Source organism: Gymnoscopelus microlampas, assembly GCF_963454915.1.
Source record: "Gymnoscopelus microlampas genome assembly, chromosome: 24".
Taxonomy (NCBI): Eukaryota; Metazoa; Chordata; class Actinopteri; order Myctophiformes; family Myctophidae; genus Gymnoscopelus; species Gymnoscopelus microlampas.
In genome coordinates this window covers 31,181,884-31,196,750 of record NC_139961.1, presented here as the reverse complement: position 1 = coordinate 31,196,750, position 14,867 = coordinate 31,181,884, and the positions used below count along the sequence as shown (strand labels likewise).

Below are 14,867 nucleotides of genomic sequence, written 5' to 3'. Positions count from 1 at the left end.
TCTCAATTCTGCAGCACTCTGGTGCCACGAGTTCGTTTTTATTAATCGTTTTATCACGTACCCCAAGAGTGTGCCTTTTTAATTTCTCTCCTCAGACAAAAATCAACCCTCAAGCGTGATTTCCCTCTTTGTCTTTACCAACAGGTTCCCAGTGTTCACCAGCGTCTCCCAGTGAGATTTTCCGATGAGGATGACTGACGCGGCCCCCGCAGAAGCGATGAGGGTTTGCGAGGCCGCCAATGTGGCATCAACGCCCAGAGAGCGTGAGACACTTGAGCAGAGCCCGCAGTCGAGAGAGGAGCACAGCGGTGACGACAAGATAGACACACAGGTAAATAAGCTCTCTAAAAACCTTACACCTCAGCCTTTTTCAGCTTCAGGCTTTAATTTAAGCATTTGGACCTGTTTTTCTTTCTTTTTTCTCTTTTTTTGGGGCAGGAGGAGGGGGTTCAATTTGCTCCATTCCAAATCTGTACCGAAGGCACAGTTCACATGATAATAAGAGAGGGCATTGCTTCTTAATTGCTTTTTTCCCTTCTTTTAGATGGATTGGATATAGCCACTCCGGAATAATATATTCTAAGAATGGCTGGATTTATCAAATAGGCAAGCCTTGTACTAGAAAGTGTATGTGGAGCGTGATTGAATATTGTAGTCAGTCCGGTTTGACTAATCGAGTGCAAAGAGCCTAATGAAGAATATATTGAGTGAGAAATATGTTTTAAAGAGCGAGAGAGAGAGAAATAGGCAGTCAGTCAGAGAATTTTCCTCAAACATTTCCTTGACCTGGCTGCCATCTGATTAAGATTGTTAAGTGAGGAAAGGAAATGGAATCTTTTTATGGCATTATCTTTTTTTTTAGAGAGAGAGATTAGAGGAGGAGTGTTTAGGGAGGGAGGAAGGATGACACAGGTCGGAGCCCCGTTTGAAAACCAGCAGGTACAGAAAACTTTTCACCCAGCAAGATAGTGTATCTTGGGTAGTAGCAGAAGCAACTACCCACATAAACCATATTAAACTTAAAAATAAGTTTATAATGCAAATAATAGCCAGTCCACAAGCTCACAGCTCTATTTTCACAATTTCTTTTACATTTTGGGGGAAACATTTTAAATATTCTCACCTGCCCAAATTGCCCAATATATGCCCAGAGAGGGAAATATGAGGCAAATTCCTCGACAGAAAGACAAATCTATCTTTCACATTTGATCATATATTTCAGTCGGATCACTCAAGAAAAAATGTAAAACATTTTATCAAATTTAAATATGTGTGAATATTGTATTTAATACTTTTATTTGACGATTAATTGTCACACAAATAATTGCGATTAATGATTTAATTGTGTTTTCGCCACTGAACATATAAATACAAGCGTATTTGTAAACCAACATTTCACAGGGCAGATATGACAAATAACTTCAATATACAAAGAAACGACTGAGATATTTAATCATTTTATTGTTAAATTGTTAAAAAATAGCGGTAAGAGCCGATCTACAATGCATTGTGACCTTGTAGAGCTGCAATTTCTTTGGAAATATTTGAAAATGTATGAACATTTTTCAACATGAAAAAGATTATGATGATTATGCAAAATAATTGAGATTATCTCAAATATTTGTGATTAGGTGATTATGTAATGATTGTGACAGGCCTAATCAGCACATTAGAAGACAACGATTTAAGAGCAGGGAGATATACGTGCGTACATATAAAACATGCCCCCCAGGGGAAAACGGAACCCTTCAGGAAAGCAGAGCCCACTATAATGGTGCTGGGAGCAAACAAGTGCATCCAACCATCAGTCACACTGGCAGAAAAAAAAAAACATTGAATGAGCTTAAGCCATTCAAGCCAGGAATGCATCTGTGTCATTTTAGATTTTAGCTATAACCCTTATTTTATACTTTGGCTATTCAAAAATAGCAGATCTACAAGCTCGTAGCGTGGCACTATGAGCTTGTAGATCTGCTATTTATTAAAAATATATAATAATAATATTTGAATATATATATATTTAAAGCGAACATTTGTAACTCCAATCTTTGCTTCTGGGGGGTCCTTGGGACAAAATATTTTGAGATGGGGGTCAGCGGCCAAAATACATTTTGGGGGTCCTTGACATAAAAAGGTTTGAGAACCACTAATATACAGTAGCAACACTTAGATTTAGAAGACATTTGTAGAATCCCCAGAAGCAAAGATTTGAGTTAAAAATGTTCACTTTAAAAATATACAGTATATAAATTCAAAGATTTGCATACATTTTCACCATTAAAAAAATGTAGATCTACAAGCGCGGCACTCGGTGCCACGCTATGAGCTTGTATCTGCTATTTTTTGAATAGCCAAAGAAATCAAAAAATGACACAGATGCTTTCCTGGTCTTATGGGTTAAATAGACCGCCAAATTGGTTAACTGCTTGACACGTCAGTGTTGCAGACATGTCACATAATACTGTACCGTGCCCAGTGCCCACATAGTGGCCGATGTATACACGAGTAACCGCAGGCTATACATCAATAGGCACACTGTAGAAAATACAATGTCAATGTATTTTGTATATATACGGTACCTAATGTATGTGTGTGTGCGTGTGTGTGTGTGTGTGCATGTGCGTTTATCATTTATATACTGTATATAGATATACTGTATTTCCAAGTCATATATTCAAATACATTCTTTTGACAATTTTTTTCCTTGTATTTAAATACAAATATATCGCCATATGGGAAGGAAAAAGATTGCCACCGTTGGACCAGCTTATGAATAGGATCGTGGCCAAGCCAGGCTGTTGGGACAGACGCATGGAGAGAGGAGAGGGAGAAAGGTGGGGGGTGGGGGGGGGGGAGGGGGGTTAGGAGCAGCAGAGGGAGAGAGAGGAGGAGAAGAGAGAGAGACAGAGAAAGGGAGAGAGAGATGGAGTCAGGCAGGCAGATAATCTGGAGCCCAGATCCTGGCTTATGTAGCAACTTCCTGTGTCTGTCACCATGTGGACCGGAAAGACACCAGCATGAGGGAACAGCGGGGACCGACAGGAGACATGGAAAGAGAGAGGGTGTGTGTAAAAGGGAGGGGGAGTGAATGAATTGTAAACTCCTACATTAGATTTTTCATGTGTCGAATTAATTTCTGTTTGATTATCATTTATATGTATGCTGACACGTAACACTACATACTATAATATAAGTACATACATGCAACATGTTATGTCGTATGTAAACGCATTCTGTTGTGCAACCCATATAAAGCTTGATTGAATTTGAGAGAAAGGGAGAGCAGGCCGAGAGGTCAGGGAGAGAGAGAGAGCGAGAGAGAGAGACATAGGTGATGGATGAGGCCGGAAGAGAATCGGAGAGATAGAGAGCAGAGAGAAAAACGAGAGATGGAAGACCGTTGATGAAATGGAGAGATCGCAAACGAGAGAGGGAAAAATGATGCGATAGAGAGAGAAAAAGGTGGGGTTGGGGGAAGGGGGCAGAGAGATGGAGAGGGCTAGAGGAAAAAAAGAGGATAAAAAAACAGGTAACAGGGGGGAGAGAAAGAGGTGTGTGAGAAATAGAGACAAAGGGGGAGAGACGGCGATGCAGAGAACAGGAGAGGAGAAAGAGGGAGAGAGAGAGCGAGAGAGGAGGGAGAGGGAGGGAGAAAGAGAGAAAAGGAGAGAGCGAGAGACAAAAGAAGGTATAGGGAGAGAGAGGGCTGGAGAGTGACGAGCCGCCGGATTCTGGGTGACTTTGCCACCATCTGCCTGCAGCGCTGTCCTCTGCGGCAGCAAAGGTGGCTGGTGACTGCCTGCTTCTGCTGACTTCAGCCCTTTCTCCTCTCCTCTCCTCTCCTCTCCTCTCTTCTCTTATCTCCTCCTGGCATTGTTCTCTCCTGCACCGCCTGCCCTCGACACTCAATTAGCTGGCCTGCCACTTGGCCCCCGCCCTCCACGTCCATACGACCTGACATGGGGGACAAGGGGAGGTGTGTGTGTGTGTGTGTGAGAGCGAGGGTGATGTATTAGCACGGATTTGGGCGGCTACAGCTAGCAGTGGAAATGTGTGAGCACACAAAGGTTGATTTTAAAATGTTTTATTTGGTGTTATCTGGCCCTCCAGGCCAGGGGTGGAGGAGGGCTAGGGTGGGGTGTCCTTCGGTGTGTAGAGGGCAGGGTGGAAGGACTGGTGTGTGTGTGTGTGTGTGTGTGTGTGTGTGTGTGTGTGTGTGTGTGTGTGTGTGTGTGTGACGTGTTGTATTCAGACTGAAATGGTTCCTGGCAGAGCCCCCACCCAGCCCCTCCTCCTGACGCCTACCCACTGACACACTCCGTCTGTTTGCACGCAGATTTACTCATGTACACACATATTTAGACACACACACACACACACACACACACACACACACACACACACACACACACACACACACACACACATTCATGCACAGCCTTTCTCTCTCTTGTGCGGGTGCGCACATAACATAAACGCGTACACATTCTCTCTGAACACACTTGAATACACACACAGACATATACAGTAAGTCAGTGGTGCGTGAAGCACAGGGGCAGTGGAGCTGTCTCATGCGCTGTTGGACTGGCTGGTCTCTGCCTTCCCTGCGATGCTTTCTCTCAGAGCCAGGGGTCCGATCCGCATGACCGCCGGACACAGTTTTGAGCACAAACCATGAATGCAGTGCTCTCTAAAACTGACCCAAATTCTTTTCAGCTAAAACGCTTGGTGTTTTTCTAAAATACGTGTGAAGCTGAGAAAGTGTGTGTGTGTGTGTGTGGGTGTGGGTGTGGGAGAAGAGAGAGATGGATAGATAGGAGAGCTTTCCGTATCGGCCCTGTTTCAATTATGTGAAATTTCCGCTACCTGGAAAATGACCCGTGTGATGCCGGTAGAACTGCTTTCAAATTAATCTTTTTACACCTCAAGTATCTTCTTTTTTTTTTGCTGTCTGTTGCGAAGAACAGTTTGTGAATCTATGCTAAGAACAATCCATACAGTACTGTATCAGGGGCAGTGGTTCATAGTGGTGGGAAAAATCGTAAATGCGGGCATTTTGTATTGACTCGGTGCGTGCAGGAAAAGGTGTGAATTATTAATTCCAGCCGCAGCACATATATCTTGAATATGTTATTTTTTGGCAAGTTTATATCAGATTCAGTACTGGTTCTAAAAATCCCATATCGGCTAGGCGTGTGTGTGTGTGTGTGTGTGTGTGTGTGTGTGTGTGTGTGTGTGTGTGTGTGTGTGTGTGTGTGTGTGTGTGTGTGTGTGTGTGTGTGTGTGTGTGTGTGTGTGTGTGTGTGTGTGTGTGTGTGTGTGTGTGTGTGTGTGTGTGTGTGTGTGTGTGTGTGTGTGTGTGTGTGTGTGTGTGTGCGCGTGCGCGTGCGTGTTTGTATTACTATACTTGTGAGGGCCAAATGTCCCCACAAGAAGACATTGTGAGGACCATTTTCCTGGTCCTCACACGAAAAATGGTTGCTTTATTACGTGTAGCACCACGCACGTTGTGAGCTTGTAGGTCGGCTATTTTCAGCTTTATATTTTTTGTAAAAGGGCTTAAAAATGTAAAAATGGCATTCATACAGTCACCATCCTAAAATGTTGATTTCCTCACAAGCATCGTAATACAAACGCGTGTGTGTGCACGTGCGCTATTGTGCGTGCGCGTGTGTGTGTGTCTTTTAAAATGGCAGAAGGCAGGGTAGTTCAGCATGTTTGCAAACAAATTGTTCTGAATTGCCTGAGCTCTTGTTCAGTGTGTGGGAAATCTAGGCCAGTCATGTTTAATTCAACGCGTTTCATTCAGCCATTTTTTCCCCTTCTCTTGTGTTTCTTTTTTTTCTACTCACCCCTCCCCTGCTAACCCCCCTACCTGCGCAATACCTTGGACAGCCTGTGAAGTTCTCAAAGGTACGCTTAAAACCTAATTTGCACTTCATTGTATGAGCATGTCGCCCTCTGAAAATAACTGATCTTCAGTACAGCCTTTTCACAGCATGCCATTTTGAAGGGTAAACACAGCTGACGGTAATGACATTAGTTGCGGGTGTGCTGTGCTTCATTTAGGTGTCACTGAGTGCCAGCAAAGACGGCTCCTGTACAGTTAACCCATGCTGGCACCCAGAAACACCTAAATGAAACGCCTGTGATAAACCTTACGGTAACACTTGCTATGCACCCCATGTCTATGATGCATTATGAATATACTTATAATGTATTATAATCTGCTTATAACACTGTATAATTATAGTTATAAGAACTCATTAATGCTCTTAATGCTTTATAACAATAATCATAACACATTATAAAGCATTCTATAATTACCTATAAATGACCACTGACTTATAATGACAGTATAATGCATTTTAACAGTGATTACAATGCATTGTAAGAGTAATTATAAAGCATTATAACATGATTATAGTTAATGAGTTAACATTGAAAGTGTCATTATAAAAGTGTACTACCTAAGCGTAAGCTGTATTATAGGTATACAGTTGCTGTATACTTGCATTCGGGTGTTTGCTTCAAAGCTTGAATCTTTGTAAGACAGATAACATTTTGTCTGGTCTCCAAATAATTTGAGGCTGTTGTTCCTCTTTTTTTTTTATCCGTGCCTCCACTGTGTGGACATTCTTGACATATTGCCGTTGGAATCACAAGTTTTTTTGGCCGAGTGCATGCACAAGGATTTAGATGTGGCTGCTCCTGTCTTCTACGTTCACATTTAACATAGTAGGAAATAGAAATCTACAGACTAATATAAATCCTAATCCTATAGATTTAAGTTCAATCACTTATTTTATACATTTATACTGTAAAATCTACAAGTTCAACGCAAGCTACAATGTTATTTATTTTGGAAAACATCTGATCTTTTTTTATTATTTTTGGTTTTACCCACCACAACTTTCTCACACATTCTTGACCACCATGTTCACACATCTGAACATATCTACTTGGTAGCCAACAGGCGAATGACCTACGTGAATATGTCGGATCCATTCCCATTTCATTTTATTCCTAAAATGACATTTTCATGTCACTGGAGATTCGCTTTCAATAATGTATTGTGCTGATGGGATTTTGTTTATTATCATTATGAATTTTGTACATGGCCTTGCTTTTATTTGATATTGTGTGTTAAAGTAGATATTATAGAGCATGTAATTGGTGTGTGTGTGTGTGTGTGTGTGTGTGTGTGTGTGTGGGTGTGTGTGGGTGTGGGTGTGCGCGTGCCTGCGTTATCATACCCAGCCCAGCACCAAACTGAAGTTAATGCGGAGCCTGGCAGTATGTGAGGAGTCTCCGCCTGCTACTACCCCTGAGCCAATAGAAGCACTTCAGGTAAAAAATACAGCACTCTGTACTCTTGGTGGTTACGCATGATTCAGGGAGAGCTGCGTTTTAAACAAACAGGGGCTGTCTGTGTACTTGTGAGAAACAGGGAAGTATCGAACCATGCTACCTGTCCCAAGCCATGCCAGTTTAAATGGCAGAGTTACTAATTAATTGCATTCCATCCTACAGACTAGATCAGCTCATTTTTACAATAATGACATGCTCAAAATAGGGACGGCAGGTTGAAAGTGGCCCAAACGACCATGTGGGTTACCTGCAGGATAATGTCATTAGCTACCGCTGTCTTCATTTGAATCAGATTACAAGCTATTGACCCTGGAGACAGACGGATAGGTAATGCATATCTGGCAGGCTATCCAAATTTGTCTCCCTTACAATTACTTTCGTTTTTATTGTTTTACTTTTCCTTACACACGGTAAGGCTCTGTGTGAACTGAAGTCAATTATTGTATCTGTCTCCATGTACAGTACATATCTGTCCTACCTCTAGTCATCTAGAGCCTGACCGATATACATACAGTATCACACATTATTTGCCTTTTTTACGTTTTTGGCAATTATACAAAATGTTTTTTACCTGCCGTCCATATTTTGGGCAGGTCATTATAAAGCAACACGTTATGAGGTTCTAGTTTAGCTATGTTTGAATTTTCCTTTTTTCTCACGTCTTTTCTACGCTCTCCAAGAGAATTAGAATTGATTTAGCACGTTTTGAGAAAATAGCTGTTAAAGCATCAGAAAGCCGTGGGCAAGGACTCTACAAATTCAGGATCAATGTACCCTTCAATGTGCCTACAGTATATCTACATAGTACACCAACACATTTCAGTCTGTCCATACAAGTCACATATGTTTCATTATACTCCAGTCTGACTGTCGTGGAAGGTCAGGTTTTCCTTTCAGCTTGTTAAAGAAATAATGGGTCGTAATCTCTGATCTCAGATCTGACTGAAGGCTTGATCAATAGCAGGCTGTGTCTCATCATCATCATCAGAAGTTACACTATGCAGTTCCTAGGTCCTGCAGCAAGGATTTTGTTACCTAAATCAGTTCTCTCTCTTTTATTTTTTGAGGCTTTGGGCAACGTTCCAAATCCCTCCATCCCAACCCATTAGTGAAGGAAAGTCTTACTATTGCATGGCTCTCTGCAAAGACCCAATTTGAACACACAGTTACGTGAAAGCAACGCACATTCATGCGCACACATCCCGCACCTTGAATGTGCAGTTCCGTGCATGCGCGCTTGCGCACACGCACAGAGTCATGCACACAGCCCACAGCTTGAATACACACATTGCCATGCAAGTGTACGCACTTCGGCTGCACACAACTCTAACTTGAACACAAGTGCTTACTGTGCACACACACACACACACACACACACACACGCTTACACGCACGCACACACAGAGTACACAGGGTACACATACACCAGGTGAGCCAGTCAGCAGTGATCTCCCACTACACATTAAAACCGTGAGGGTTAATTTGATTCTGAGCGTGTACGAATGGACCCTTGCACTCAGGATTTCACAGCGTACAGTCTGGCACGGTGTGCACTCACACGACGTCTTTTATTACTGCCATCAATCATGTGAGGGAAATTACAATTTCCACATGTCAGCCGTGCAGAGCTATGGAGCACACTTAATTGAATAGGCCCGATATTTCCCCCGGCTGCTGTTATTGGGGTGGGACGGGGGTCCAGCTGTCTCAGAGGGGCGCTCTGTGGCAAAGATAGTCTATAGATTAACCCATTGAGACCTGAAGCCGATTCTACGTGTCTCCTAAATCTCAACAGTTTTCTGAAAAACATATGTTTCTATATCAGTGGTGTTCAATCTTTTTCATGTCAAGGACCCCCAAAATTATATGTATTTGGCCGCATACCCCCATCAAAATATTTTGTTCCAGGGACCCCCAGAAACAAAGATTTGAGTTAAAAATGTTCGCTTTAAAAATATATATATTTCAAAGATTTGCACACATTTTCCCGATTTTTCAAAAATAGCAGATCTACAAGCTCATAGCGCGGCACTCGGTGCCGCGCTATGAGCTTGTATATCTGCTATTTTTGAATAGCCCAAAGTGTAAAAATAATGCTTTTTAACTCAAATCTAAAATGACACAGTTCCAGGTCTTAATGGGTTAACACCGGGGGGCCATGATGAGGTGAACAGACAAAATGGTTAGACGCACTGTGTGCCAGTGAGTTCAGCCCGAGTTCTACTGTGTACATAGTCGCGTGCGGGTGTTGCACACAGGAAATAGCCGATCTACAAGCTCACCAACGGGTCTCAGCATGACTCGTTGTGAGCTTGTAGATCAGCAATCGCTGTGATTTACGCATAACACACACATCCCTATAACTCAAAGTGCATAACATTGGCAGCCAAATTTAAAAAACTGCATTTTTACGGCTTCGCCCGAAGACAAAGCGAAACTCATGAAGAGTGTGAAAGTTGTGGTTGATAGTTGATAATATGTACATGCAAAAACAATGTTTTTCTTCAAATGGTAAGTCAAACTTTGTAAGGCTAGGGGCCATACACGGGGCGGTACGTCATCTCTGGTGTGGTTCCACATTCAGAGTTTCTGGGAACTCAGATTAGGTTCCACATGGCTTCTCATCTCAAAGATACTACATAAGCTCTCCTCGGCATCGACATTGCCACCCTTAGAGCCACACCACTTAGGCCAATAATACCCATATACTAGTGATTATCTATCCGTCAGTGCTCCACTCAGGAGATGCAGCCTAGAACTCTGCAAACTGATCGACAGCTTGTTAACTGAATATCAGGGCAGATGACGATGTTTGTCCCATTCCGGTGTTTTGTGGAAGTACTGTAATTAGATGTCAGGAATCAAATGAAGCACACCCAGATGCTTTAGCGATGCCAAAACAGCTGTACGTCAGTCTGCCAGCTTCCATCTGACGTGGAGCCACCGGCAAACATCCCTACTCCTCGCCCAGCGAAATCCTCACACACACACACACACACACACACACACACACTCTCTCTCTCACACTCTCTCCTCTTTCTTTCTTCAAACCACGGCAATACAGTACAGTATCAGTAAACACCCTCACTCTCACTCCTGTTGTCCTGCTCATGTAATGGTCTGATCTGAGCATCCCAGACTGAGTGTGTAAAGGATAAGACGATTTTGCTTCTGACATGTAGACCAGGCCTTCCTCTAACAGTGCAGTATGTGAATTTTATTCACACAAAGGCCAAGTACTGTATGTTCACATAATACAGTAGAACAAGGAATTTGACATTGTGCATTGCTCTCAGACACATTCATTATATACGCAAAGAAATCAGCAAATTAAATGAAAAAGGGTATAAACTATAAGAGTGAAATATAGTAAGTAAGTAAATATAAGTATATGGCATAGGATACAAATATAAGGAATAGCGCCAGACCGTCAAGTGTAAGCATTATGAGCAGTATGTTTATAGGAGCCAAATGTGCTGCCTTGTTTAATTTTGTGCTCAAATTAATCTCTCATTCAGGTGCTTAATAAAAAAACAAACTAATCTGGTGGATTAATTGCCATAGTGATTTGGAATTAATGTATGCGGGAGGATTACTACTGGCAGGCCTTATTTTTTGGTCATAAATCAGTCAGCTTTATTAAGTGGCTCTTTGAGTTTCGCTGTTTGCTCATGTTTTTTCTCTAATTAACCTAAAAACCCTGGGCAAGATCACAGAGAAAAAGATGCATAATTCTTTCCGCTCTAACTTTAATGGCTGCTGTCTGTTTGCCATTCCCAACAGCAATTCCCGACAGGTCACAGAGTGCCTGTGAAATCCTTTGTAAAATGCTGACACTTTACCCAAGTGATGTGGAGCTGTGTGTATACAGTTGTTACCCGTGGAAGTGATTTAACCGCATGAAACCAAGCGACTATTTTCTGGGGAGGTCATTCGTTGAAAAATTTAAATAGCACATCTACAAGCTTGTAGATCGGCTATTTTTGTCAAAGAGATTTGGTGTAGAGGAGGGGAAAAATTAGGTATTTAAGTGTTAATTGGTTAACAAAACCGACAGGCTGTCATCACACATGCAGACACACACACACACACACACACACACACACACACACACACACACACACACACACACACACACACACACACACACACACACACACACACACACACACACACACAGACCACGACAAAAGTGAAGACATCAGCGAGCAAAGACCAACCTCTGACTCCTTTCTGAAGCACAGCATCGCAACTGATATGTTTCTCCGTTTTGTTTTTATGCCCCTTTCTCTATGGGCAGGATGGATTTTGTCTCCAGACCTGCCAGCCGTTTGACAAAGAAGAATGGTCCACCAAGGACGAAACCGAGAAAGAAAATGCCTACGACACTGTGGACAAGCCAAGAAAAATGCTGTCTAGAGGTGAGCGTGCATGGATGCGCTCAGATACTAGTGGGGCTTGGCTACTATATACAGTAGCGTCGCTGTTGGGCGGAAACCTTGTATGTCCAAAATAGTTCCTTTTTTATTATTGCATCTTTTGTTTTTAAAATTGTAAAAATAGCTAATCTACAAGGTCACAACGCATTGCATCGTGGCGCGTTTTGAGCTTGTAGATCTGCTATTTTCACTACTTTTGTGTGACACTCTGACCAAGTAGGGCATTAATTTACGGAAAAAACATAATGTATATGTACATGTATATGTAGATACAAGGTTTCTGCCTGACAGCAACGATCTGTAAATTAATTTAATGCTGCTTTATGTTGCCTTTTAAGATTATTGTATTTTCTAATTGTTATTGTGTATTGTTTGTATTCTGTGCACCTTTTAGAATTAAGAGTCCATTAAGTACATCAGTGAAGTGAATTTGCCACCAATTGCACTTGCAGCCACAGAGCTGACTTCCTGTAGCTCCCTTCAGCCCTCTAGCTCAGTGGTTCTCAAAGTGTGGTCCGGGGACCGCCAGGGGTCCTTGGGGGGACAATCATTTTAACCACTTTAACCGTATTTTATACTTTGGCTATTTTTGAAAAATAATGTTTGTGAACATTTGTGCAAACCTTTGAATATAATATTTTTATATTAATATTAATATTATATTATATATTTTTTTCCTACAGTAGACTGCCAGACTTTTTCAATGAGAAAAAAAAAGTACTTAGGAGCCGAGATACAGAATTTTTAAGTTTTAAGTTACAAGGAAGTGTCTTGGAGTCTAAATCTTCGGAAAATCATATCTCCTTGGTCTTTGGGTCAAATTAAAAAAAAAATTAAAACATTTTTTTTTTTTTTTGAAAGAACGCAGATCTGCGTTCTTGGCAGCGTGCGGGCTTTTGCGCAAATGAACGCAGGTCTGCGTCCATGGCAGCCAATGTGTTAATAAAAATAAAGATTTAAGCGAAGGTTTTTAACTCAAATCTTTGCTTCTGGAGGTCCCTGGCACAAAATATTGTGAGATGGGGGTCCACAGCCAAATACAGATCATCATACAGGTCCTTCCTTGACATGAAAAAGTTTGAGAACCACTGCTCTAGCTTTCTGGACTGATGCAGGTCTTGGCAACCAATAGGATGATGGCCATGTTGAAATGAAAAAATGAGGAGAAAAAAATGATTTGTCATTCTTGGTTTAAGATTCCAGTCAAGACTACACCGATTCCACTGGTATCGATCTGCATGAGTTCCTGGTGAACACGTTGAAGAACAACCCCAGGTACGTTACACACACACACACACACACACACACACACACACACACACACACACACACACACACACACACACACACACACACACACACACACTACCCTAGGGTAATACCACGTACTGACTGCTACCAGTGCAGGAGACACTTATTAAGATTTTATCAAGCATTGATCAATGTTGTGTGTGTGTGTGTGTGTGTGTGTGTGTGTGTGTGTGTGTGTGTGTGTGTGTGTGTGTGTGTGTGTGTGTGTGTGTGTGTGTGTGTGTGTGTGTGTGTGTGTGTGTGTGTGTGTGTGTGTGTGTGTGTGAGATCCCTGACTGTCAGTGGTCTTATCCTATGAGACCCCCTTACAAGTTTTCTAGAACATGAGTTATTCCCAAACAAATACAAACTAATGCAGCACATACAGGTACTGTAGGAATATGACCTTTAATTTTATTGGGAACTGCATAAAATGAGTCTACATTAACAAATTAGATTATGAGAAATGAGGCAATTTCATATTTAGAAATTAAAAAATAATCTTTTGGCACAGTCGTATTTATTTTGAGGTAATTTTCCATCTCACCTTTGCAGATACCTCCCACCCCCAAATTCCTTTTATGTGTGTGTTTTACTCCCGTGTGTGTGTGTGTGTCTGTCTTTCATCTAGGTGTGTGTGAAATGCAAATACCCTTGCCTTTATTCGTCATTTATACTTTATTTCTAGGGATCGAATAATGCTACTGAAATTGGAACAGGACATACTGGACTTCATCAGCAATAACGAGTAAGGATAAAAATATATTTGTATTAAAATCTCACTGGCTTTTATAAGACTCACTTACAAAATAAGCGACCAAAGATCAGCCATAAAACTCAAAATGTTAAATGTTTAACCCATTTAGACCTGGAAAGCCTATATGTTCTTATACCCTTCAATCTGGGAAAGCAGCTTTGTCCTTTTAGATGTTGCTATGTACGTTTATAGCAAGACAATTATTTTTTTGTAATGTTTTGAATAAAAGCATTCAAGTTTTTCAGAAAACTTAGGTTAGGATTTATAACGCTTTTTTAAAACCGGCCTCAGGTCTAAAAGGGCTAACCACTTAAGACCTATTTTGTACTTCATCATGCAACGGTGTCGTGTGAGAATAGTGCAAAAACAAATTGAGCATCGCGATAGTTCAGGCAGTCACGGCAGTCAAGCTGTTCCCCAGGCTCCGTCACCCTCCAATCTTTTTTAGCAGAACGCCACTCACTCTGCATACTACGTGCTCAGCATAAGTTTCAGCACCTTCTCTGCAGCTTGTCAGTGATCAGACTCCCTCCACCTCCCCAGGCGTCCTCCTTGTGACATTTAGTTCTTCACTATGTTAGTATCTTAATTGCATGGATTTCTGTGGATTGTTATCATGTTATATATCTGTGTATCTCAAGTTATGCCCTTGAAGTTGTCCATGTAATAACTCATTGTCTTAGGCTCCGCCTCAGGGGGTTTCGTGATCTCAGATGCTGTGTCATGCTTGCGCAGATAAATCTGTAGTGTCACAGGGGCAGAGTCACGCCGCTAAATGTAATGCAATATCGTTGCAATAAATGGTTTTACTTGACGAAAGTGTCTGAACTTGTCACAATGTGACATTTTGTGTGTCTATTTTCCCTTTTTGTTTCACATTTTGAATGCCCAAAATAGGGAAGGTAGGTGATGGTGGTGGAAAGTGCTCGGTGTCAAATATGTGCTTTCCAGACATTTGACCAAAACCAGTCCATCGTCATCAGTTAAACTACTTTAACACTATACACCGG

General features: G+C 41.7%; 1 protein-coding gene across 1 annotated transcript in view; it reads left to right on the top strand.

Moving 5' to 3' along the window:
- The window catches only part of LOC311040880 (R3H domain-containing protein 1-like), a 63,526-nt gene that overhangs the window by 17,125 nt on the left and 31,534 nt on the right, over nt 1-14,867 (top strand). The window contains exons 2-7 of the mRNA XM_084051258.1: nt 145-331; nt 5,896-5,913; nt 7,261-7,350; nt 11,672-11,792; nt 13,007-13,085; nt 13,789-13,848. Coding sequence (XP_083907384.1) covers nt 185-331; nt 5,896-5,913; nt 7,261-7,350; nt 11,672-11,792; nt 13,007-13,085; nt 13,789-13,848 — 515 coding nt within the window. The 5' untranslated portion in view covers nt 145-184. The remainder of the gene's footprint in view (nt 1-144; nt 332-5,895; nt 5,914-7,260; nt 7,351-11,671; nt 11,793-13,006; nt 13,086-13,788; nt 13,849-14,867) is intronic.